The sequence below is a fragment of the Zonotrichia albicollis genome, chromosome 4, assembly GCF_047830755.1.
Source record: "Zonotrichia albicollis isolate bZonAlb1 chromosome 4, bZonAlb1.hap1, whole genome shotgun sequence".
NCBI classification, from domain to species: Eukaryota; Metazoa; Chordata; class Aves; order Passeriformes; family Passerellidae; genus Zonotrichia; species Zonotrichia albicollis.
Genome location: NC_133822.1, coordinates 3540880 through 3566877, shown reverse-complemented (window position 1 = coordinate 3566877; position 25998 = coordinate 3540880). Strand labels below are relative to the sequence as shown.

At 46.1% G+C, this 25998-nt stretch overlaps 1 protein-coding gene across 5 annotated transcripts in view; it reads right to left on the bottom strand.

The window, feature by feature from the left end:
* Window positions 1-25998, bottom strand: part of PLXNA4 (plexin A4) — a 503567-nt gene that overhangs the window by 16157 nt on the left and 461412 nt on the right. For 4 of the 5 annotated variants that reach the window (XM_074538671.1, XM_005493209.4, XM_074538670.1 and 1 more), the window contains exons 25-30: window positions 21399-21558; window positions 13966-14069; window positions 11483-11582; window positions 8236-8426; window positions 5480-5649; window positions 1778-1990 (exon numbers count right to left, since the gene is read on the bottom strand). In XM_074538671.1, coding sequence (XP_074394772.1) covers window positions 1778-1990; window positions 5480-5649; window positions 8236-8426; window positions 11483-11582; window positions 13966-14069; window positions 21399-21558 — 938 coding nt within the window. Of the gene's footprint in view, window positions 1-1777; window positions 1991-5479; window positions 5650-8235; window positions 8427-8541; window positions 8604-11482; window positions 11583-13965; window positions 14070-21398; window positions 21559-25998 lie in introns of those variants that run through there. The other variant, XM_074538673.1, reaches the window with a different exon arrangement.

The following is a 25998-nucleotide window of genomic DNA, read 5'->3' as shown; positions in this document are numbered from 1 at the left end:
ACCAAAAGTAGGTCATAATTAAGCAAGGTAGCTCATAAGAGCCTTGCAGGTTGCCTAGAAACGACATTTGCTGAAGTGTTTAACCACGTCTAAAAATAATTGTCCAGACAAATCACAGACCAATGGGAGAATTGTTGGGAAAAAAAGCTGCCTCGTGCCGAGTAGGGGATGGAGCTCTTTGATCAGCCACACTCCTGTCACAAAACGAGAGAAAACCATCCCCAGCAAAGGCAATACAGGGATTTATAGCCCAGTGTGAGGTGTCTGCAGCAGCAGAGGCCTTGTACAGCCTGCAGGACATGGTGTCAATTTTAGGCCATGCCTGGGAAGTCATCCAGAGTAAATCAAGGCTGGAAGCTGGATGCAGTGCGCAGGAATGATCTGTAGGATAAACCCGCCTTTGTATTTACAGAGCAGCAACTGTTCCCCATCTGTGCAGTTCCCAAACCTGTCAATAATGCCAGGCAAGTGCAGAATATTGGAAAGCAAAGCCCAGCTCCTGCTGGATGAAGAACAGGATGTGCTGTTTGCTTGTCCTGGGGGAAACCCTATGGAAAATGAGGCCCCAACATGCTGCAGGAATAGATGTTCTGCTTGTGTTCCCTGTGGAGCAGCTTTGCCAGGCACTGACCCTTGGTACAGCAGATGGAAGTACAGCCACAGGTCTTGGGAGTGTGGACAAAATGCTTGGAAAGACCTCTGACCTGACATAAAATACCTGCAGAGCTTCAGTCAGCAGCCTGTCAATTGTCTGGCATCTCACTCAAGGCAAAGAACCTCTAAGGGAAGTTGCTGGGGGATAATTATAAATCCCTTGGGATCCAGACAGTGTGGGGACTGTCTCAATGGTGCTGAGAGCAGCAAACCACTCCAGGCCTGTGTGGAAAGGCTGAGAAGTCTGTGTGCTTCCCAGGGTTCACACACATCACCTCCCCTTCCTTCCTCCCTCTGCCACTTCTCAAGAGTTTCTCCTCAAAGGAAATAATGATGGCAAACACCTTCAGCTCCCACCATTAACTAAATTTCCATCTCTGCTGCAAGGCACAAGGCTAATGTAGAGATTTCCACTTAGCAAAAGCTTGAGACAAAAAAGCCCCAAGGGCAGTTTCCAAAAGCAACAGTGATGCTGCCTCCTACCTCCACCCACAAAGCAGAGCTTGGTTGTGTCACTTTATGTCATTCTGTTGGAACCCTGGGTGTTGAGAATTTCAGACTTGCTGTGCTGCAGGCACTGACCCCCAAGAGAACCCTGCACTGACCTGAGGCCTGGAGAAGCTTCCAAAATTCAATGATAGCACTGGGATTGTGGGTGTGCAGTTTGAACAGAAGTGTGTGATATCACAGGGTGGGAAACTCAGAGTTTAAGGGTTTAGAATATAATAATATATATAAAGCAAGATGGCGGGTTTAGGGTAGTGGTTGGTCCTTCTTCTTCACCTTCTTCTCCATGGGTTTGGGTGGTTTTGTGTAATTGGATAAAAAAATCCATATTGCGGGCATGGGTGGTTAGTTACTGAGTTAAAAGTAAAAACAATTTAGGTGTAATTTTTTAAATTTTTAATAATCCTTAAAAGGCCTTGTAGAGATAGATATGGGACCATTTTGTATCTTGTTAAAGTACTGTAGAACTCACAGCTCGTGAGACTGTAACATAGATAAGAATTAATCAGCATCTGAGTACGAATACGAAATTCCCTCTCTGCGCATTTAATCCCAACCCTGACCCAGGCAGAAAAAGAAGATAAAGAATAGACATCATTGCATAGCTGAAACTCACCTTTCCACCCAGTTCTTGTAGCTGGGGATGTCCTTGGCGTAGAGGAGCTTGTTGGAGGGGGAGTCTTTGCCCAGGCGGTGCTCTGAGGTGGAGCAGGAGTCCATGAAGGTCTGAGCCACCACGGACAGGCAGGCGTCTGTGATGCTGTTTTTGTGAATGTCGAACACAAACTGGGGGTTCTTGATCATGTTGACCCAGAACCGCAAGGGGAGGCTGCAGGAGAGGTGGCAGAGGGGACACAGTCAGGGCACAGCTCACAGGAGACACCACAGCAGCAAATGGAGGGTGGGGATCAAAGATCAGGCTGTGGATATGGAGATTCTGGGATAAACTTTTCTATGCAATGAATCCCTCCCCTACAAAGTCTAGGAATATCCTTTTGTCCCTGCAATCCTTACAAGACAGATTTTGTGAGTCTTAGAGTCAATGCAATCTTATTGAAGGCACCCATAAATTAATGGGAGTAAAATTTAGGTGATGATGACAAAGACTCTGGATCTGGATATGAAGATTCTGGGATAAACATTGCTACGAAATGAATCCCTCCCCTACCAAGTCTAGGGATGGCAGAGACATCACCTTTTGTCCCTGTGATCCTTACAAGGCAGATTTTGTGAGTCTTAGAGTCAATGCAATCTTGTTGAAGGCACCCATAAATTAATGGGAGTAAAATTTAGGTGATGACAAACACTCTGAATCTGGATATGAAGATTCTGGGATAAACTTTGCTATGCTATGAATTCCTCCCTTACGAAGTCTAGGGAAAGTAGAGACATCGCGTTTTGTCCTTACAAAACAAGGCAGATTTTTTTCAGTCTTAATACAATCTTGTTGAAGGTGCCCATAAATTAATGGGAGTAAAATCTGGGTGATGATGACAAACACTCTGAATCTCTCTGTGTTAAGTTGCAATGGAAAGTTGACCCTGTTGGTTGCTCCATCAGATGAAGAGAGACATTGAACCCACAGAAATTATTATGGTATGGGTTATGAAGCACTGGGACAGGTTGCTCAGAGAAATTGTGGCTGCCCCTGGATCCCTGGAAGTGTCCAAGAACAGCTTGGACAGGGCTTGGAGCAACTTGGGATAGTGGAAGGTGACCCTGCCATGGTGGAGGTGGCACTTGATGAGTTTAAGGTCCCTTCCAACCCAAACCATTCTGGGATTCTACACCTTTGTCATTGAGGGACTTGGCTTTTAGCTCTCACAGCAATCCCATGGGAAGAGAGGCAGGTAGAGCTCCCAGGTGGAGACTGAGAATGCTCATGGCACACCTGTAGGTCACCATGTCCTGTCACTCTCTGCTGCTCCAGCCCAAGCCTGCACACAATCCCAGTACCCTGAAGCAGTTTCTACATGACAGGGAAAGCCCCATTGCCTCAAGGAAAAAAAAAAAAAAGGAACTGGGAAACCAGTACCACAGCCTTTGATATGAAAATATATCTGCCCTAACCAAGGAAAAGCTATTCCAGTTGCAACCCAAAGCCCTTTTCCCCCTTTTTCTCCAAAGAGCAGCTCATTTGTATGAGATGCCCTGAGGTACATGTATGAGGTACCTCCAGCCTTTGCCTGGAGCCTTTTGTCAGGGCAGATGCATTGCAGTGATCAGGCCCAGGAGCTGGGATGTGTCACTGAGCACAGAGACCAGCCCGTCTCTCTCTCTCAGGCAGATTGCTAAATCTACCCTCACTCTCTGCATCTTTCAGTTTAAAAAATTCTCCTGAAATTCAGAACAAACTCCCCAGTTCCTCCCATTTGCTGATTGCATTCACAACACTGTAAAAAACTCATCCCTGAGCCTGATGGATTTTGGGTAACAACTTTCCTGACATTGTTTTCCTGAACCTCTGTGTGTTCTCCTGAGCAGCAAAATTACAGAACAAATGTAAGGAAAGCCCCACAAAGGGAATCTGGTCAGCCAAGTTCAGGAGAAGAGGGAGATGCTGGAAAACACAGAATTATAGAGTCCTTTGGGTGGGAAGAGGCCTTAAAGATTATACAGGTGTAGGGACACCTTCCACTATCCCAGGTTGCTCCAAGCTCCATCCAACCTGGATTTGAACAATCCAGGGATGAGACAGCCACAGCTTTTCTGGACAGCCTGTTCCACAGGGTCTCAGGGAAGAATAAGTAAAAAATGTCAATGAGACATGATGGAGTTGTGGGAATTTAGGCTGGGAATGGAGAATCATCACTGGGGGGATGAGGTGGATGGGTGAACCTTGCAGAAGGCCTTGTGCAGGTGTTTGGTGAGGAGCAGAGTGTGTGTTTGTGTGCCTGGCTGTGGGGAGGGGACAGGGGATGATGTCCCTGGCTGGGAATAAAGGAGCCCTGTGATGTGGCTTTGAGTTAATTTGATCTGATTGAACAGATTTCTTCACACTGCCCCTTTTCCCACAAACACACACGCTCTGCCTTCCCCCCTCCCCCCTTAAATAAACCTCCTGCTCATTTAGGCTGAGTGGCTGCAATCAGCCTTAGATTAGCGCCGCAGATAATGTTAATAATATGCTAATGTTTCATTAGTTGAAAGCCTCTTTGGTGCATGGGGTTTCTTTTTTTATGTCACCGGCGCTGTGACGATCTGCCAACTGCATGGCTGGGAAAAGGAAAAAAATGCATGAGCTGGGAGCCCCACGGCTCTCCTCTGCTGCTCCTTTTATAGTCCCTGTGTTTGCACAGGAGAAGGGGAGGGAGCCATTCCCCAGGGAGCTCTTTCAAACTGGGAGACTCAGCAGAAAGGAGATTTTTTTCCACTGATCCTGGCTTTTCCCACTGTCCCATTGCAGGGATGAAGAGCTGGAGCAGGGGGCTGATGTCACACTTTGTCCCTGATGTCACACTTTGCCACTGATGTCACCCTTTGTTACTCACTCCAAAGAACACTCACATCCAGCTCCATGTGTGGGCAAACAAATAGGGCTGGGAATTAAAACACCCAGTGCACATGAAGCCAGTGGTGTTGAATACTCTCCCATTCTTCCCTAAATATTCCTATGTGAGCCTGGGCATATTCTGGCATCTTCTGCATATTCCTATGCAGCAGGGGGCTGATGTCACACATTGTCCCTGATGTCACACTTTGCCACTGATGTCACCCTTTGTTACTCCAAAGAACACTCACATCCAGCTCCAGACCCTTTAAATACCTTGCACCATTGGAGATGCTTTCCTGGCCTCTACCCAGGAGGGTACAAATCTCCTGTGGGCGCTCCACATCCTCTGAGGATGTCTTGGGAACCTTAAAATTCTCAGTTGGTATGAGATACCTCTGTGTCGGCAAACAGATAGAGCTGGGAATTAAAACACCCAGTGCAGACAAAGGCAGTGGTGTTGAATTATCTCCCATGCCTCCCGAGATATTCCTATGTGAGCCTGGGCATATTCTGTATATTCCTGTGCAGAGCTTGGGCACTGCAGCAATTAAAAACTTAATTTTTCCTCATCAAATCCCTCACAAATCCTTCCATTTCCATGTAATACAGGGCAAACTAGGACCTGTTTAGCCAAAAAATGCTGATCCTTTAGATTTTGGGATCTTCCGACTTCTCCATGGGCTTGGCCAGACTGAGCCTCATCCTTTGAGCCCCACACCAGTTTCCTCAGCTCTTCCAGCAGCCAGATCCCAAAGACACTTCCCTTTGGTCCCCTTCCAGCCCAGTACCCATGCTGGGCTGTGCTGGGCTGTCTCACTCACTCACCAGTTGCTTTTCCAGGTGTGCCGCACGTGGGGGTCGTGGATGTTGTGCTTGTCTGCCTGCTCATCCAGGAAATCAAACATGTACTTGATGGCCAAGGGGAGGGCACTGCCACGGTGGGCAGTGCTGAAGATGGTCTCAAAGAGGTCGTCCACGAATTTCTGCAGGGTGCCCTGGTGGGAGAAGGAAGGAAGGAAAGAAGAGCATGAGGTACAAGTGTGCAGAGGACGTTGAATTTTGGTACCCCACTGACACAGGGTATGTCTGCGGATAAACCAATGTGTGATAGAAAATTGAGGGCTCTCTATCAGTTAAATGCGACATGACCTGAGAATTTCAATACAAATGTCTTTAAGCAGGAATGTTCATCATCACAAGAACCATTACACCTCATTTCCACACGGATTCCTCTCTCTGCATCCCATCCTCAATGCTTCAGCGCATCCATCAGACAAAACCCAGCCATTTTCCAGGCTGGCTTTCACCCGGGGCCATCTAAACTGGGAAGAGAAGTCTGTAGAAGGTGTCACAGAGACAAAAAGGACAAGAGAACCTAGAGAGGTGGGTGGTTAATGTGTGACCAGCATCCTAAACTACACAAACTTCATTCCCAAGAGGCCTCCTCATCTTTTATTCCCCACTGGCAGGAGAATCCCAGACTGAGGGCTTGGAGAGTCACTCTTGTGAGGACAATTGACTTTTAACAGGAAGGAGAGGAGCTGGAATATGTGAGGGTGGCCAGGCTTGGAAAAGGGGACAGCTGAGGAGTTCTAGGCTGGGTTTGGGGTGGAACCAGGCAGGACACGTTTTCTCTGTCACCAGAGCATTTATGTGTGGATAAATAGCTGCTAAAATAACCAAAAATCAACTGAATCTCCAACAACCATTCCCTGCTATGAAAAATTTCCTCTCCTGCAAGATAAAACTCTGCCCTTTCTCCAAGGACCTAGGGAAGAAATGTCTCCTTTCTAGAAACAAAGCCCCGGGTTCCACCAGAGTGGCTCAAGTTTACCTAGAGCTAACAAACACTTAATTAGAAAGCTGGTGTCTCTGGCTGATTCACCACCTGATTTATTCTTTGGGAAACAAACAGAGGCACCTTTTTGTTTGTGTGAACTCCTGCGGGGTGAACAAAGCCCTGCAGCACATCTGACTCAGAAAGGGCTCAGGAGGGGAAATCCTCTTGGTCTGACATGGGAGAGCTGCCCGCAGGTTCAGTTCCTGCAGGGAATTAGTTCTTTACATGCTCACCCTCACAAATGCCACAGAAACCTTTGAGGCTTTTAGGGGAGAGGCTCTTGGGTATCAGAGGTCAGAGATTTACCAGAATAAAAATCATTGTCAGTTTAACAAAGTCTTCCTGGGGATTGTATTATAGCAACTGCTCTCTCTCCTTCCCTCCCTCAAACGGCCACAATGAGAAAAGAAAATTGTTCAGCCCAAGAGGGGAAACAATAAAACTCCAACCTTCCTACTCTTTCTGTTGCTGTGCAGGTTTTACAGCTGCTTTCCAGGTATCTCCATGAAAAAACAACAGCAACAACAACAAAAAAACCCAAAACAAAAAAACACATACAAAAAACCCCCAAAAAACCCCAGCAACAACAAAAATAACAACAACAAAAAAAACCTCAAAACCAAACCAACCCAACAAACAAAAAAAGGAACAACAATGAAAAAAACACCCAACACAAAAGCCCAACCCAAGTGTTGAGTTTGTGACCCAGAACAGAAAGCAAAAGCAGTTCAGTGGTGGGGTAGGGGCTGCATCCCCAGATAACATAAATCAGCACCAGTCCAATGCTTGCTGGTCTACACCAGATGGGGCCTGAGCCCTGGGGAGCAACACTTTCCTTTTTCAATGTTTTTCACGTGCTGTGTGATCAATAAAAGCCTCCTGATGCCAGGGAATGGGGCATGGACCAGGGGCTAAAGACAAAGCTGCCTTTCCTCCAAATCCCTCTGCAGCTCAGCCAGCCTGAGTGAGGCTGCAGGGACAGCCAGACATCAGAGGCAAAATGAGCTGAGGAATAAATGAGCAGGTAAATTTGAAAAATAGGACTTAAACTAGTGATGGTAATGTGTCTGATGGACAAACTCAGGCAGCATTTGTGTGAGCACATGGAATTGTGTTTGTGCCTATTAATACCTGACCAAAATGAAAATGTTATGGATGCGTTTGGAGACTCAGGTCAGGATGTCCCTGCTCTGCCCCCGCTTGATTTCATCTGTACTTTCTCTCTGTGCATGCTGAGTTTTCATGTCTCATTGTAATGTCAATGTAACCCTCTCCAAGTCATCAGCACAAGAGTCTTTATTGGCCCAGGGAAAATGTGGAGGAGGATTTTTACCACAAAACTCAGGATTTTGTGGTATAGGAGCCATTTCAGACTGTGAGGCCTGACACATCTTTGGAGCTTGCTCTGAGCACCTGCCCTGGCTCTTCACTTGCTCAATTTTGGTACAAATTACAAACCACTATAATTGACAACTCCAGCACCTCCTGCTGTGCTTTCCCCACCAATCTCATGGCCCTGGATTGTTACTCCTCCTTGCTTTTTCAGTGTCTCTTTTTGGACTCTGCTTTCAAAGCTCAAGCTCCCTCCCCACATGCTCAGAACTCTCCCCTTGCTCTATTTTCCTTCTACCCTTCTCTTTTTACCCAACTTTGGCATCCTTTGAGCGGCCTCTCACTTCTTTCCGACAAGAAATTCCACCAAACTTTCAAACCCGCCCTGTCCCCTGCCCTCACCACATACCTTGGTGGCCAGTAACCTGGTCAGGTAGATCTCAGAAACCATCTTGCTGCCTCGGTCACCCTCTTTTTGGTCTCCATGCTCGTGGTTCTTGACCAGGTGCCACATCTTGACGCCGCTCTCCAGGTCGGGGGTGATCATGGGCGTGCGCGAGCGGAGGCTGTCGGGGCTGCCCGTGTAGCGGATCATGTTTTCTGCAGAGACATACACAAACAGGGGTTCCCACATGTCTCAGCAGCTCTTGGTGTTATAAGTAAAAATTTAATTATGTTAAATCAGTGTATAGTTCCATTATATTGTATTAATGATGTTATATTACTTGTATTATGTTAAGAGGCTGTCGGGGCTGCCCGTGTAGCGGATCATGTTTTCTGCAGAGACACACACAAACAGGGGTCCCCACGTGTCTCAGCAGCTCTTGGTGTTATAAGTAAAAGTTAAGTTATGTTAAATTAGGGAATAGTTCAATTGTATTGTATTAATTATGTTATATTAATTGTATTATGTTAAGAGTGGTTATTAGAGTGTTCTAGGAGAAGGGTCCAGGGTTTGGTGGAAGGGCAGTCTGGAGGGGCAAGGCGAGGTCAAAGAGGGATTGGATGGAAGATCTGACCATCATTCGAAGCCCTGCAGAAACTACTGGTCCAGAATGAACAGCATTAAAGACCAATGAGAAGCCTGGAAATGGACCAATCACTACATGGATCCAAAATGGACCAATCCTGGACTCAAAGGGGGCTATAAATGGGGGAGGTTCAGTTGGGTCAAAGTTCTTCTTTTTGGAAACTTGTTTTCTGGTGAGAACCCAGTGCACTTGGGGTTAGTGCACTGTTCTGTTTTTGGCTTGCTGTGTGGGTGCCTGGGCTTATCCTGGGTACTCTGTTCCTCGTAGCTATTTTAATAAACAAGAATCTCTTTCTCCAGATAAAGTTTGGCCTCATTCATATTCATAACATTGGCATTGGAGTTTTCAGGAATTCTGTTTGAGACATGCCACCAAGTGCATTTTTCAAAGCATTGTCCGCATGGTTGGCTCGGCAACCACGAGCCAGGTGTGAGGTCACCGAGCCAGGTGTGATGTCAATGTCTGCACTACTAAATTAAGTGAGGTTCAAACCCTGATTTCCAGCTCTCTATAATCTTTACCTCTTATCATGCTACCTGGCAAGTGTCACTGTCACTGTCAGACACTTTGGTTCAGGGGGTAGCACCAGTTCCTTTTGGTAACCAGTTCCTAAGTGACTGCTTTTCCCATATTTTATCCATGACATGCCATGCTGCTTAACATAAAAATATTGGTGTCTCTAATGTGATCTCCTATTTAGCTCCTCATCCCCAGATTTAGAAGGAGCTGCCTCCCCTCCCTCCCTTGGTATCAAAGCAAACAATTCCTGCCCAGCCATCTTCCTTACTCCCTGCTCCAAAATCTTATTTTGACAGAAATCAGCCAGAACCCCAGGTGAACACCCACAAATTTCCTCTCCAAGAATACTTTTAAGCTCCAAATTTTACCTCTCTTTGCCTCTGTGTGATGGCACAAGGCATTCCCCTCTCCCTGACGTTCTAGCAATGTTGCCTTTTCCAACCATAATTATCAGAAGTGTTGCACCTTTCTGTAGCAAGATCTGAATCAGCCTCATTAATGCATTACCAATCTCTACATATTAATTATCAGATGGAATATCCTTTTTTTCTCTGGATGCTGTTTTCTTAATTGCAATTAACAATCACTTTTTGACCCACCACATCTTCTCCTCCCCCTGCCTCCTTCCCTATTCCCTCCTCCTGAAAAAATCAAATGGCAAAAGAATTAAAGAAATCCAACAGAAATTAACCCCCCTCAAATCTTCCTTTCCAAAGGTCACTGTGTCTTTCAGTAATTGCAACAACATGGCAAAGAGGATGAATATTAATAAGGCCTCATGGATCATTCATGTCCTTGGAGAAAGTGGAAGGGGGCACCTCTGGACATTGAGTAACTGCTCTTTCCTTTAAGATAAAGGGAGTAAGGAGGATTGGAGATGCTTCCATAAATTAAAAATATGAATAAAGTGATATGACAGCAGCATTCAGGTTGGAGGGGGGGTCTGCAGCACCCTGGTTGTGCATCAGGGATGTTTTGTTTTGCTGTCCAGCATCACCTTAGTGAGACACAGGCTGGATGCAATTCTAGTGCAGGGAGGAAGGTGTGGAGGGGGTGGGTGACACTCAGGAGGTCCCTGTTTGGCCCTGCAGAGAAGTTCCCACCTGGTGAACCTTCACAGCTGTGTCACTCTCAGCTGTCTCATGGGACAGTGGGAACAACAGTTAACTACCTTGAGATCTGCTGATAAAGACCTCAGACTCTAAGAGTGACATTTGGTGATCTAAGAGGGAGGCAGCTAATTATACAGACTCCTCCTTTCATTAATGAGGGAGGAGAACCTCCCAAGAGCAGTCCAACCACTTGGATCAACACTTTGAATGAGCTGCCAGAATTTTAGATGGCTAAATCCTCCCCTCCTGCCTAATTTCACTAAATAATCATCTGCCCATCATTGTCCCTGCTGGTGCTTAGAGTCTGGTGACCACTGTGACAGTTGGGATCTTATCCCAGTGCTCTCCCAGTCCATCCCAGCACACGTGTTGGGACCCAGAACATTTCTCTGGCTGCCCTGGAGGACCCAAGACCCTGTCAGGGGGCTCAGAGACCTTGGCACAGAGTCACAAACACCTGTGCCTTTGATTTTAGCCCATGGAAACAATTACCAGCTTTGTGTGAGGAGTTACAAGCCACAAGAGTTTGAGTAGAATAATAGTGAATTTATCACAGGGGGAAAAAGTAGAATTTTGGGGATTTAGAATGGGGCAAGATGGAGGAATCTGGGCATGTCCAGTGTTTCTCCTTCTTCTTCTTCTTGTCCTGCATCTTCTGCTGTGATGGTGGCACTTCTGGATTGGTTTAGAGTAGAGACAGACTGTCTAACATAGGCGATAGGTATTGGAAAATTATTGTAAATAAAGTACACATAGTTCTTAGTATAAAAAGCCAACACCACCCCAAGGGCAGGGACTGTGCCACAACCCAACCTGCTGGACAGATCTCAGTGGGTCAGAGAAAGAATGGAATAGATAAGAGCAAATAAACAACCTTGAACAGCAGAGCAGAGGAATTTCAACTTCTTCTTCAGTCACAGGGCTGGGAAAAAAGACTTTCTAACACCTTGGTGGTTATTTCAGCCACAGAAACCCAAGACACACACACCCTTACCATACTTGCTGGCTGACGTCCGGGACACCGTGGAGTTGTTGACTGCGTTGTAGGCAGTGACTTGCTTGGAGACCAAAGCCACCACAGATCCATCTGGGACCTGCATTGAAAAAAGGACTGGGTCAATAAACTTCTGAAAAGTGGCTGAGGACCATGCCCAGGGCAGCATGAGCAGCAAATCAGTGTCTCTGTAGGCAGGGCACAGTTTACCTTCCAAGCTTCAATTTCTTGCTTTTTTGAATTGGTCTAGTAATAAAAAGGGACAAAAGCTGCTGTTACACAGCCAGAATCTGCACTTGGACAAAGGGACAAGTGGTGACAAACAGATTCTGCTCCATTCAGGCCCTGATTCAAAGCCCAGTGACGACAGTGTGAGTCACCGAGTCATTTAGGTTGGAAAAGGCCTTTAAGATCATGGAGTTCAAACATTAACTCAGCCCCACTGTGTTCACCACTAAGCCATGTCCCCAAGGGCCACATCCAGAGGCCTTTTAAACACTTCCAGGGGTGGTTTTTGCATTAACCCTAGTAAATCTGACAATGGGTGCATCCCAGGGAAGCTCTTAGGCAGAGAAGGAGCACGAGAATAAAAAAATCATCTGAGCTACTTCAATCAGGCCTGGCTGTTCCATTAGGATGATAAAACTGATGTGAAATGTTCCATTCCTTCCTCCTGGCTTGCAGGTGACATCTGGGTGCCTGGCTCAAAAATTCCTGTCTACAATTTTCCACTATGTTCCTGTCACCCTCTCACCCATCCCTGTGACAAAGGCACTGCTGGACTGAAGGGACAGCCACAACTTCTTTCTCTTTGTGGTGTCAGAGGGTGGAAAAGCAGCAGGTTTGGAGTGGCTGATGTCCAGGATGTCATGGACAATGTTTTGAGGGACCGCAGGACTTTTTTAAAGGAGCCAGGCTTTCTGTTTCTACAACAAGGCAAATCATGTGGGTCCCATGTCAGAAATGTTAACAAGCTCGTGGCTCAAAAGAGCCATATCAGGAACATCTGTGATAAATAAGACATCATAAAGAGGAGATGGGTGAAAAAAATCCCTTCTAACGACATCTAACTCTTGTCTGTGTAATAATAATAATAATAATTAGCACTTGCATGGAGTTTTTCATCTTCAAAGCACTGCAGAGGCTAATTAAATAGCCCCTCAGCTATCATGGAAGGCAATTATTGGCTCTTTGTAGTTTTAGCCCCACACCACAGATGGGGAAACTGAGGCAAAGGCAATCTCAGTGTCTGTCCCAGCATGATCTGTGTCAGCCTCCAGGACAGCCAGGAAAATGATGTTTCCTGAGGACCTGGCCCAGCTCATCATACAGCTGGGAGCTCATTGCCTGAGGCAAAGAAAACATGGAAAAAGCACAGAGAGGGAAGAAAATTATGCCTGGTTTGTTGATGAAATAAAGCAGGAAACGTCCTTGCTCTCTCTGGGGAAAAAAAAAAAATCAAATCAAAATCCGCCAGCAATGCTTCAATCAATCTGAAGTAAAAAGTTTTGTTTCCTTTTCAAATTATTGCTTGCTGCCTCCTCAGCTCAGCTCTTAAGTGACAAGAGAAAATAATCTTGTTATGAAACAGAGGTTGCTGAGGTGTGATGGAGGAAATGACAAAATTGTCAGCATCGGATTAAATTTAATGAGGTCTTTTTTATTTGGTGTTTTTTTGCAAGGGAGAAGACTTTGACCAAAAATTCACTTTTTTCATTAAATCTACCACTTGTGTAAGACATTTCAGACACCTCTAACCCTCTATTATGAATTTCAGGTCATGCAGGGAGGAAGGGAAGCAGAGCAGGTCACCTGGACCAGGTTAAAGATCAAAAAGTTCCTTGTAATAACAACTCCACTGCTTCATGCTCTCCAGCCACGCTGTTTTCCACCTCCCTTTTCCAGTCACCAAGCCTCCCTCTTTCCATTTTTCCTTTTTCTATCCTTTTGAACTCTGCCTGCACTAAAAGGCCATGGATACATTGGGGAAAGAGGCATGGAAGGCCTTGGATTTGTTTGTCTGCATGAGAAATGTTAGCTCATGTTGTCCTCATCTCCTCTTCACCCCCTTCACTCACCAGGGGTGTCCTTTGAGAGGGAAAAAACATTTTTTTCTACCCTTGGCTTCCTCTCTACTGCTGTTGAGGATAATTGGGACAAGGGCAGGAGGGATGTGCTCAGCACGGGGGTTCTGCCCAGTTACTGCCCACTCAACCTCTCTTTACCTCTGCATCTTAGTACAATAAAAACCACAGAATTCTTAAGGTTTGGAAAAGACCTTTAAGATCATTGAGCCCAACTGTTCACCCAGCACTGCCAAAGCTACCACCAACCCACGTCCCCAAGTGCCACATCCACAAGGTTTTGAATGTTCTCAGGAGCGCTGATTCCACCACTTCCCTGGGCAAGAGAATAAATAATATTTTGCTTTTTGCTTTGGCAGAAAGAAGACCCAACTCCTGCCCACCCTCTCCCACAGATACCTGGTAGTGTGCCAGCGTGTTGAGTCTCTTCCAGTCGTTCTCTATCTTGGTGGTGATGTCCTCATCCTGAAGGATCATCCTCGCCCCGCTTGCCTGCCGCCACTCTGCAAGGAGAAACAAACAAACAAATAAACAACCAAATAAATAAATAAATAACAAACGAGACAGGTGTTGCCCTTTTGCCCACCTGGAAATGAAACTTGAGGCAATTTTAGCAACATTTAGTAATATAAGAGCTGATCTTTATTTGAAGGCCTTCAGGGGCAGTTGTGGAAGGATGTCCAAAAAAGTCCAACGAGTATGATTTTATAGGTTTTAGGTAAAAAGCGCCAGTTAGGAGGACAAGTGGTGATGCAAATCCCCCCCAGGTCAAGTCCCTTCTCTGAAGCCCCCTTGGCATTGGCTGTGCTTTGTCCATGAGAATGTAACTCAAAAAGTTGTTCTCAACCTTGGTTCCCAGGAAGAACCAAGGTAGCACTGGGACCCTGCACCTCCTGGGGCTTGGGGCTCTGGGATTTTGTTTTGTCTTTCAGCCTAGGGAAAAGACATGGAAAATTACTGGAAAAACTAGCCATAAATACAACAGGCTACCAATATATGTGTGAATTCACAGAATTCACAAAATCCCTGGGTTGGGAGAGACCTTCGAGGCTATGGAGCCTTCATCAAGCTGGACCATTCTTGGTTGTCACATTTCAGTCACAGTGATCCAGCCAAATACAGCTTAGCCAGAGCCACATCTAAAAGTCCATTCATTAGCAGGAGTTAATTAAAATGAACTCTTGGATTTGGAGACATCACCTGCCACCCTTGTTTGTTTTTCCCAATATAAAAATGCAAGAACTGCTGCAAATTTCTTTTGGTTTCAGCACTTTTCTTATCACATAATTAAAATGCAATGGGAAAGCTGCACTTGCCTTTATTATTCATTGAAATTAGCAGGGAGAGGTCAGCAACTGTGCTTATTGCTGGGTGTTACTTTGGCTGGAGACACTGAGGGTGAGCAGGGGTTGTGTTGGCTGAGCACTGATCCTGAACTGCCCTTCAGCCACTCCAGCTCCTCACATCCTCACCTGCTGGGGTGGCTTTGCATGGGGAGGCATTGATGGAAGGTATGGAAAGCTTCCAGCTACCATAAAATTGTACACACTCTTGTGAAAAACAAATGTTAAAGGTGAATGAAGCTCAGGAACTTTCAGGGGGTACAGATACCACCTATAAGTGAGCATAAGACTAAAGAATAAACCTAACAATAAACAATATTTCTCAGATTATCAAAAACTGTGAGAATACCATCAAACAAACCAAACAAATAAAAGCCATACAGAATAGCAGACAATATTCCAAATATAAGTATAAAAAAGCCTAATAAATTAACTATATCACACTACTCCAAACACACCAAAGTAAACACTGGGGACTCACAATGTTTATTGTACTCACAATAATAAAAACCACCACAAAATTAGAGACTTACCCTACACCTCATGCTATAGCCTGTAACACCATCTTAGGTCTTAAAAAACAAGTCCTTTAAAAATGTAATACCCCTAAAAAAATTGAATCAAACAACAAAACTCATTTCAAAACCAACTTTAATAGCACCCAAACTAAAGAACATGACATTGGGTGTACCATATCCCCTACCATACACCAAATACAAAGTAAAGAAATGCAATAAACTATTAAAAACCACTGTATCTACATCATCCCCGTGGAGTCTGAGGATGATGGTCTCTGCTCATATCCACCTGGGCCAGATCCCTGCCATCCAACTGCTCCCAGACACTGCTTAGAAGAGTAAAAAAATGCTGAAGTTTGGGCTGGGATGGGAAATGGTGCTCTTAGGAAGTGCCCCACTCAAGGCCAAAGCCAATTCTGCAGTCACAGAGTGTTTCTTGTGTGCCTTTCTCACAGGGTCATGGAGACAGTGTCACATTGACCTCCCTCCTTCATGGCTCTGCATATTCCTGTTTTCTGCATGTTTTCTGCCCTGGCTCATCTTTGGAGAGACACACACTCGTGTTTTGGGAGGGATGCACAGATTCTTGAGCACAGCTTTCCCCATCCTGGGCTTTATTTGTATCTCAGGGCTGGGCAAGGTGCTCAGAGCAGATTTCCCTCTGCTCCAGGGATACCCTGAGATGTTTCCCCAAACCTTTTGTGCAGACTCAGGGGATCCCTGAGGCCTTTCCTTGGCCTTCCAGTGAGGAAGAGTCAGGGCCAGCCTGACTGCACAAAACAAGGTGGAAAACCTTCAGGGCAGGCTTGGATTTTCCAGTTTCAGTTTTGCAGGCTGATTTCCCTGCCCAAACACAAATCACTTCACCTCTGATAGCTCCTGGGCTTTATTTGTATCTCAGGGCTGGGCAAGGTGCTCAGAGCAGGTTTCCCCCTGCTCCAGGGACACCCTGAGATGTCTCCTCAAGCCTTTTGTGCAGACTCAGGGGATTCCTAAGCCCTTTCCTTGGCTTTCCTGTGAGGAAGTGTCAGGGCCAGCCTGACTGCACAAAACAAGGAGGAAAACCTTCAGGGCTGGCTTGGAGTCTCCAGTTTCAGTTTTGCAGCCTGATTTCCCTGCCCTAACACAAATCACTTCACCTCTGATACTTCGCTGAGCCCCTGAGCAATGACAGGGAAATGATGAGGAAAGGAGCCCCAGTTGTCCCCAGCTCTTCCTGGCCTCACTGCTCCCCTTCTCCACGAGCTCAGGGGGTCCCAAACAGACCTGCAAGGGAATGGGGAGGGAGAAGGTGACCCTGCCATCCATCCTCACAGCATTAAGTGTCAGCTCTGTCCTGCTGGCAGCACCCTGTCCCCTCTCTGCTGGGATCCAGCACAAAGGACAGACACACTCCAATCCAATTTGTTACACTCCCACCTTCCAGAGAGAGGGAGGAGAGGGGGAGGGAGGTAAAAATCCCATTAACTTTATCAAGCCTTCCAATCAGGAGCAGTGGTAAATGCAAACTCAGGAGACAGCTGCTGTGAAGCCTTTATATTTCATTCAGCAGATAGTGTATCTTTTTATTGCACGCAGGAATTACTTCTTTGCCTCTTTTTTTTCTCTTTTTTTCTCCTTTTTTTTTTTTTTTTTAAGGAACAACCTTTCTGTTCAACTTGACTGGGAAAAAGGAAATTCCAGGGGCCCTTTGGCAGTGAGGTGAAGGCAGCATTGCCTGGCTAGGGGGTGACTCTGTGGCAAGAGGGAGGATGGGGAGATGTCACCCTGCACCTCAAATCCTACAGAAAATGTTATATCTCCCTCTGATCCAGGTCTAGGAAGAGAGGAGAAACTCAGCTCTGTTTCTGGGGTGGAGAAAGGGATGGGAACAAAAGTTTATCTCAGAAAACACGGAGCTGGGAAACGACAGAGAAATATTTCATCCTGTATGGAGTGAATCATAGAATCACAGATTGGTTAGAGTTGAAAGATCTTAAAGATCACCTCATTCCACCCCTGCCATGGCAGGGACACCTTCCACTGTCCCAGGGTGCTCCAAGCACCATCCAGCCTGGCCTTGGACATTCCAGGGATCCAGGGACAGGCCCAGCTTCTCTGAGCACCCTGTGCCAGGGCTTCATTATCCTCAGAGTAAAGAATTTCTGTCTTAAAATCTAATCTGAAACTCCCCTTCTTTTAGTATTAAACCATTTTCCCATGTCCTGTCACTCCAGGCCCTTGCCCAAAGTCCCTCTCCAGCTCTCTTGGAGCCCCTTTAGGCACTGGAAGTTGTTCTGAAGTCTCTCTGGGGTCTCCTCCAGCTCTCCCAACCTGTCTTCAGGAGAGATGAATGCAAACTCTCTGTCTTACTCTATGCATGCTAAATTAGACCCAGTTTAAATGTTTACAGCTTAAATGAACCCACATCCCAGCCCTGAAGGGCTGGTGAGGCAGTGAAATCTCACCTGGCATGGTCCAAAATGAACCTGGGACAGCATCACTGAGGGCAAGCCAAGCCAGCAGCTCCCTCCCTGCACCTCTGACCTCAGCACCACCTTCCAAAGAGCATCCAGACCCCAGGGAAGAGCAAACACCTCGGCATGAAGCCACATTCCTGTTTTGTGACCCTCACACCTCACTGCTTTCCCAAAGATGGGGTGTTTCATGTGCGGGAGAGATCTTTTAAAAAATGATAATAACAAAAAACACCACAGTGGAAAGAAGTCATTACTCAGAGGGCTGCAATTTGGGGGTTTGCACTAAAACCTAACCTCAGGGTGTCCAAAATCAAGGCTTTCAGCTGACAACCCCCTCCAGGAGTTGCCTGGGCAACTGCCAAACGTTGTGACATTTGCCACACACACAAGTCCCTCTGCCTGCAGCTACCCTGCATTTAACAGCTCAAAACAACTCATTAGCTTGTTTGCTTTCTGCCATGCGAGCAATCTGGCCTGAGCGTGGACAGAAAGCCCAGAAATGGTGATGGGAGTAGGAAATGATGCTGCTGTTTGAAAGCCACGGGTTCCAAGGCCAGATTGCAGCCATCTGCTCTGCCCTGCTCTGCTCCAGCCCCTGAGCTCAGGGCAGGCTGATCCTGAGAGCTCTGGGATGGTTCCTGAGGGCCAACAGGGCTTTCTGCACTCCACTTGCTGCCTTCAGCATCTCTGAAGGATGCCAGGTGCCAAGGAGCATAATTTCTTTGAGGAAAAGCTGGGATGGAGCTGTGGCTGGGTGTGTGGACCCTCTTGTTTTGTATTTGTGTTCCCCCAGATGAAGGGAGGAATGATGAATCTGACTCCATGTTCTCGGAAAGTATATTATTATATTATATTATATTATATTATATTATATTATATTATATTATATTATATTATATTATATTATATTATATTATATTATATTATATTATATTATATTATATTATATTATATTATATTATATTATATTATATTATATTATATTATATTATTGAATACTTTACTATACTATACTAAAGAATACAGAAGGGATACTTACAGAAGGCTAAAAAGATAATAATGAAAACTCATGACTCTTTCCAGAGTCCCAACACAGCTTGGCACTGATTGGCCAAAGAGTGAAAACAACTCACACCAGAATCCAATGAAACAATTGCCTGTGAGAAACAATTTCCAAATGCATTCCACATGAGCAAAACACAGGAGAAGCAAATGAGATAAGAATTGTTTTCCTTTTTCTCTGAGGCTTCTCCGCTTCCCAGGAGAGATGTCCTGGGTAAAGGGATTTTTTTCAGAGAATGTGAATGCTACACTCTTGTTCCTGTTTCACCCATGCTCCTCCCACTTTGTTATCTGCATTGCTGCTATCTTCTACTGGATAAGGGCTTTTTATTTATATTTCAATTGTTTTTTTCCCCCAGCTGCCTCATCAATGCTCCCAGACCTGCCCATTAGCCAGTCTGTCATCACTGTGGGCAAGCCTGTTCTCTGAGGGGGTGCACATGCTCATGCCAACTTTCTGGAACTTTCTGCTCCTCAGGAGGTCATAGAATCACAGGCTGGATTGGGTTGGATAGAGAATCACAGTCTAAAATGGGTGGGAAGAGATCTGAAATCTCCAGCCCCTTTCTAGCTTCCGCCACACCAGGTTGCTTCAAGCCCTGTCCAGTCTGGTCTTGAAGAGGTCAATATTTCCTAAACCAGCAGCAATTCTGGATGCAGAATTGTCAGGCCCCAGCTGGGACCCTGCACACACACACTTCTGGTTCCCAGAACCACAGTGGAATCCAGTTAATCCCTGTATTTACAGTGTGCAGGTAAAATTCCTGCATCTCATTACGGACACATCCCTCATCCTCACAGCAGAACAAACAATCCCCAGCCACATCCGGCCTGAGATCTGCAGGAATTGCTCTCTGTGACCACCAGACAGGCCAGGAGATGTGGCTGTGAACCCCATTGCTGTGGTGTGCTGTGCCCTGGCACCCTGCCCTGCCTTCCCCCAGGCTCTCCCCACCTCTCAGCACTCCAGAGCCATCGTGGGTCCTTTTATGGATGATGTACGTGATCTGCTCTTTACTGCTGCTGGTTTTGGCAGCTCCTTCCGTTATTCTAACTGCCTTTGATGGGCAATTTCTGTCAGGAACTCCTCCCTCCCCTACACATACACACACTCAGACACTTAACTTCAATCCCTGACCTCTCATTGCTGCCTTCATTATTGCTGTGAATCGTTTCTTGGCCTCGGTCCATTCCTTCTCTTTTTGGTTCCTCTACAGCTCAGCTGGTTTTATAGACTCCATCATTTTCCAGCCCAGTCTCTTTCACTGAAGGTCACTGAGAGCAAATTCTGGCAGATTCAGCCACAATGGAGTCCCCAGCTCTCCACCAGACACCTCAGCAACGGCCTGAGCAGATTTTTCTACGATTTTTCATATCCTTCAAATTTTTCAACATTTTTTTCATATTCTCCAGATGTGGTACCACATCTGCCTGCGGACCCCAAATTCAGACTACAAACAGCATTCTCTCTCCAGGTTTCTTTTTTCCAGGGGTCTTTGGCAAGAGAAAAGAACAGCCCCACTCATGCTTTTTCCAGACATTTGTCCAGGATGAATTCTATGGGCAAAAAAGCATGGCACTGGTCTTTTTATGGCCAAAGATTTCCTAAGCCAGGAGCATAAACATCACCAAAATGTCCCCTCTGCCCTCTCACTGTGAATTCTCTGTCTTGTAGGGGGTGTGGAGAGGGGCACTCGGTGTTCTTTAAAATGCCCTGCCTGGCCAGCAGCTGGGGCAGAAGACCCCAAAATCTCCTGCAGGTGCTGAGCAGTGTCCCCACACCAGCACCCAGCTGGAAGGTGACAATGGTTACTTGATCTGGGTTATCCTGGAATTGCACAGGGATACATCAGCTTTAGAAGGTGCCAGGAAAACTGTGCCTGAGTGAACCACACTCAATCCCACCCTGTAGGGGGATACAGTATGGGTAAATGAAGGTGGTATAGAATGTAATCTTATACCCTAAAGAGTTGCAGCTGGACCAATTACTAAAGATCAGGAGCAGGCCTGATGTTAACAGGCCACACTTGTAGCCAGTAAGAACAGTGTTATAAAAGAGTGGATTGGTGGGAACTGGAGTCAGATGGCTGCTGCAAGGACCAGGAACAGTCAGTGCTGAGAGGAGTTGCCTGCGAGAAACATTGAGGAGGCACAAAACTCTGGCAGTATGGAATCCTTACTCTATAATGATAATAGAACTCTTGATATATAAGACAACACCACCCTGGCTGCAGTAACCCTTGCTTCCTTCTTTTCCAGCTCAGCTGGAAGGAGCAGGGCAGGCAATTCTTCCAAGGGCTGTTCTTGTGCTCCAAGCACAGATGGGGCAGTTGGTAACCCCTGAAAACCCCAAAACACCTCTTTGCTCTTTGGCCAGAGCAAAGTCTCTGGATGGAGTTTGTCCATCTCCCAGCTCCCCTGTCCCCCCCTGGCCAGCAGCAATCTCCTACCCAGGTCCATGTCAGCAGCTTTGGGCCGGTGGGAGCAGGGCACGTTCTTGAAGATGGCATCCAGGATCTTCTCCTTGACCTGGGTGATGGTGTCGCAGTTGAGGATCTTCACTGGGATCTCGGGGCTGTTCACGTTGTCGGGGTTCACGCAGCTCAGCACCTGAGGAGAGGCACCACACCTTGCACGGGCACTCAAACCCTCTGCCTGTCCCCCCTTGTGATGTCTGCATCCTACAGGAGGGGTCTAGGGCACAGAAAATTGTTGTATTTATGGGGTGCCTCATCATTGGAATGATGGGGTGCCCCATCTGACTCCATGTTCTTAGAAGGCTAATTTATTATTTTATGATACTGTCACCATGGTTATTTTAAGATTTTCTAAGCCTTCCGATGTTGACGTTCTTGTAGTGAACTTTCTCACACACTTTCTGTAAAGAACATATTGTTTTTCATTCCTCTATGGAAGAGGAGAAAGTTGATGGACTGCTGGTTTGACCAGTGTCATTGGAGAGGTGGCACTGTCACCCTCCAATCCACTGACACGTTTAGAAAACTATAAACGTTAGAGTCAGAAAATAAACTACCTTTTTCCTTCACCTTGAGAACAGTGGTGTGAGCCTGTGTTCTTTCATGTCCTATAGCAACATGATATTAGAATATATTAAAGAATACTAAACTATACTAAGGAATACTAAAAGGATACAGACAGAAGGCTAGAAAGATACAGAAAGAAAACTCGACTCACTCGCTTTCCAGAGCCTCAACACAGCTTGGCTCTGATTGGTCAATGACTCAAAACAATTCACATGAAACCAATGAAACAATCACCTATTGGATAAACAATCTCCAAACACATTCCAATGCAACAAAACACAAGAGAAGCAAATGAGATAATACTGTTTTCCTTTTTCTCTGAAGCTTCTCAGCTTCCCAGGAGAAAATCCTGGACAAAGGGATTTTTCCAGAAAATGTGACTGCCACAAAAACTGGGAACCGAGGGTATTTCCTCCCTCACATGGGCACAGAGATGTGGTCTCACCTCTCATTTAATCATGGAGTCACAGAAGGGTTTGGGTTGCAGGGGTCTCAATAATCACCTCATTCCACCCCCTGCCATGAGCAGGGACAACTTCCATTGTCCCAGGTTGCTCCAAGCCCCTCCAGTCTGGCCTTGGACATTTCCAGGGATCCAGGGGCAGCCACAGCTTCTCTGGGCACCTCTAACCCTCACCACCCTCACAGGGAAGAATTTCTTTCTTAACAGCAGAAAACCCATGAAGACCAGCTGAGTGCTTTCAGTAAAAAATGTTCATTGAGATGCCAAGGCGACCTAATTCAGGAGTAGCCTCCTTGCATTGCCACCTGGTTTTGATAATCCCAGTGAAAAGCTTCATGTTTGTCCATCAGCACAGCCATGGAGCTGAGCAAACCCTCCTCAGAAGAATGTTATTAATCTGAAATGCAGGGCTCCTTAAAAAATGGAACACAAGGCAACATCAGCAGCCTTTGCTTTCACATACAGAAGAAGAAAATCAACCCAACTGGAGAGGCCTCTCTTTTCTCAGAAGGAAAATTTAATTTTCTCTGCTCTGTCCAAGAGTAAATGCAAAGCATGTGGTGAGGGGGGGATACCTTAAACACAGAGCATTTAACAGCAATCTCCCTGCTAAGCCTTGCCTGTGTCTCTGTTGATCATTCTGTTCATTTCTGATGGCACAAGTGTGAAGTCTATAAAGTTTTATAAACTTAGCACACCTTTGCACTTGAAAGGGGTGTTCAGTGATGCTCCAGGCTGTACATGGTCATTAAAATGTTCCTGTGGCACTTTTACAAGCACAGAGATGTTGGTTTTGGTGCCTCAGACAAATTTTAACTTGACCTAAATTCCCTTCCGTAGCATGTAAGAGGTGCTGGACTGTCCATCACTTTCCATCTTCACCTCCTCAAATGCAGTGGGAACTCAAAAATGGGGTGAAATCCTATCAGCCTAATTACACACTGCCTCACCAGGCTCCCTTTGGTGATGTTGTGCTCAGCCGAGAGGGACTTGTGAAGATACTGCTTACAAAGAGCTCTGTGATCTTGCTGGATGAAAGGGGAGATGTAAATAGGAGATATTGATTAGATCATAATGCTATTATTTGTATGTCACTTCCAGAAGTATTGAAAAAGCATCAATTCAGATCATAATAACAGCACAGATTTACAGTTCTGGGGCACCTTTCATCTCAAAGGATCACAGAATTGTACACAAAATGTTGAAATGAGTCCAGTGTTGAAGGCCATTAGTTGGTCTGCAGCTCTCCTGGGTTATGCCCATCCCCAGCCCACAGAAACCTCTTCCTCTGCAAACTTCTTGGGTGCATCCAGAAAATCCCACCTGAGTGCTGAGGGCCTGCATTGCTGTTTAGTTTATGATCTTAAAGATGTTTTCCAGCCTAAATTATTCTATCACAGGGAAATGGAGCACTGATGGCAGCCTGGGACAGCTCTTTGGGGTCACACCTGGCTATGGGGACCAAGTTTCTCTCCAGGTTTCCCTCTCAGTGGTCTGAGCTCAGCTAAAATGAGCTGGTGCCCGTGAGGGCAGGCTCTGTGGTGTGATAATCTCTGATACAACAGCTGGATTTTGGGTCAGTTCCCCACAGAAGGCACTTGGTGTTCTTTAAAATGATCTGAGCTGCCCTGCCAGGCCAGCAGCTGGGGCAGAAGACCCCAAAATCTCCTGCAGGTGCTGAGCAGTGTCCCCACACCAGCACCCAGCTGGAAGGTGTCAATGGTTGCTTGATCTGGGTTATCCTGGAATTTCACAGGGATACTTTAGCAGGTGTCAGGAAAACTCTGCCTGAGTGAACCACACTCAGTCTCAGCCTGGCTGCAGAAATCCTTGCTTCCCTCTTTCCCAGCTCAGCTGGAAGAAGGAGCAGGGCAGGCAATTCTTCCAAGGGCTGTTCTTGTGCTCCAAGCACAGATGGGGCAGTTGGTGACCCCTGAAAACCCCAAAACACCTCTGTGCTCATTACAATGACTGTCAAGTCTGTCCCTCCAACATTTTAGGGAATTCAAACCCCAGTTAAGGAAGCCAACCCCACTCCCAGAGCACAGTGGCTTTGGCATATATTCCCCAGGTTTTACATCATCTGTCCAGTTGAGTTTTCCAGCTGTTCTCGAGTGGAGCATGAAACGTTTCTCCATACCCATACAAACCAAGCCAGAAACAAATCCCACTGTTCCAGCAGTGCTGTTCAGAGACTTCAATACAATCTCTGATGTCACCTGGTGGGCAAGAGACCCCATGATGGGTTGTGTTCCTACAGGACTGGTCACTCTGAGGGAGGTTTTGTGGTTTGTGGATCTCCCAAATGCAATGTTGCTGCTCTATCACCCACCAGCTTCATTTGGGTTTTAGGGTCACCCAAGGATGTGACTGTTTGGGCACTGAGAGGACACCAGCACTGTTCTGTCACTCTGTGTCCCATCAGGATGTGGGGTCAGCATGCATGGGAATGGGAGAGGGAGCACATGGAGAAGTTATATCTGAGCTCTGCTCTCCCACTGACTCTGTGTGGCCTTGGGACATCTCATTTCTCTGGATTTCTGTTTATTGATCTTTTACTCCATCCTTGGGCTTTTTTATTTTTTATCTGCCAGCTCTTCCAGCCATGATCTGTCTCTGAGTGTCTGTGCACATGCAAAGCTTGGCTCAGCAAAGCCCTGATTTCCACTGCACATTAGTGGCGTTTAAATAATAAAGGCACAGCTTGTGATTACTCCCATGGTAAGCGAGTAATCCAAGGTGGCAGGGACACCTTCCACTATCCCAGGGTGCTCCAAACCCCATCCAACCTGGCCTGGGACATTCCCAGGGATCCAGGGGCAGCCACAGCTTCTCTGGGCACCCTGTACCCAGGGCCTCCCCATCTTAGAGGCTAGAATTTTTTCCCTAATTTCTAATCTAAACCTACTCTCTTTCATTTTGAAGTCATTCCCTCTTGTCTTGTCACTCCAGGCCTCTGTAAATATTCTCTCTCCATTTTTCTGTTGGAATTCCCATATTGCAACCAGGGAATCAGTTCTGGCTTTATTTCATTACTCTATATTTTTAATAAAATATGTCAGGCAGCTCAAGGAAGGTAGAAGAAGGACGAAATAAAACAGAAATAAAGAGAAACAGAAACGAAGAACAATCCTATTCATATTCTGCTCCTTCCTAATCTCCTTCACCAGAGCTGATCTCTGTAAATCTGTTGAGATTCCTATCGGGGTATATTTGTCTGCTCTTGAGATGTAAGAGGGAGAGCTGATTATCATCAAACAGCACAAAGCCAGCAGAGGAGAGCTTTGTTCAGCCTGATGTATAATTACTACCCTTTGCTGGCTGCTTCAGATCAAGCCTAAAAGGATCGGGGGGATTTCCTTGGGTGAAAGTGATCGCTCTGTGGCTGCATTTTTCTCTCTTTTCTGCTCATTTTCTCCATGTGTGATCAGTCTTCTGAAATTTTAGACAGCCACACATAACAGCAGAGAAGCAGCACTCTGCCAGCTCAGTAGGAAAGTCACGTTTTTAATATGCAGAATACAACTGTGGCCTTATTTAGGA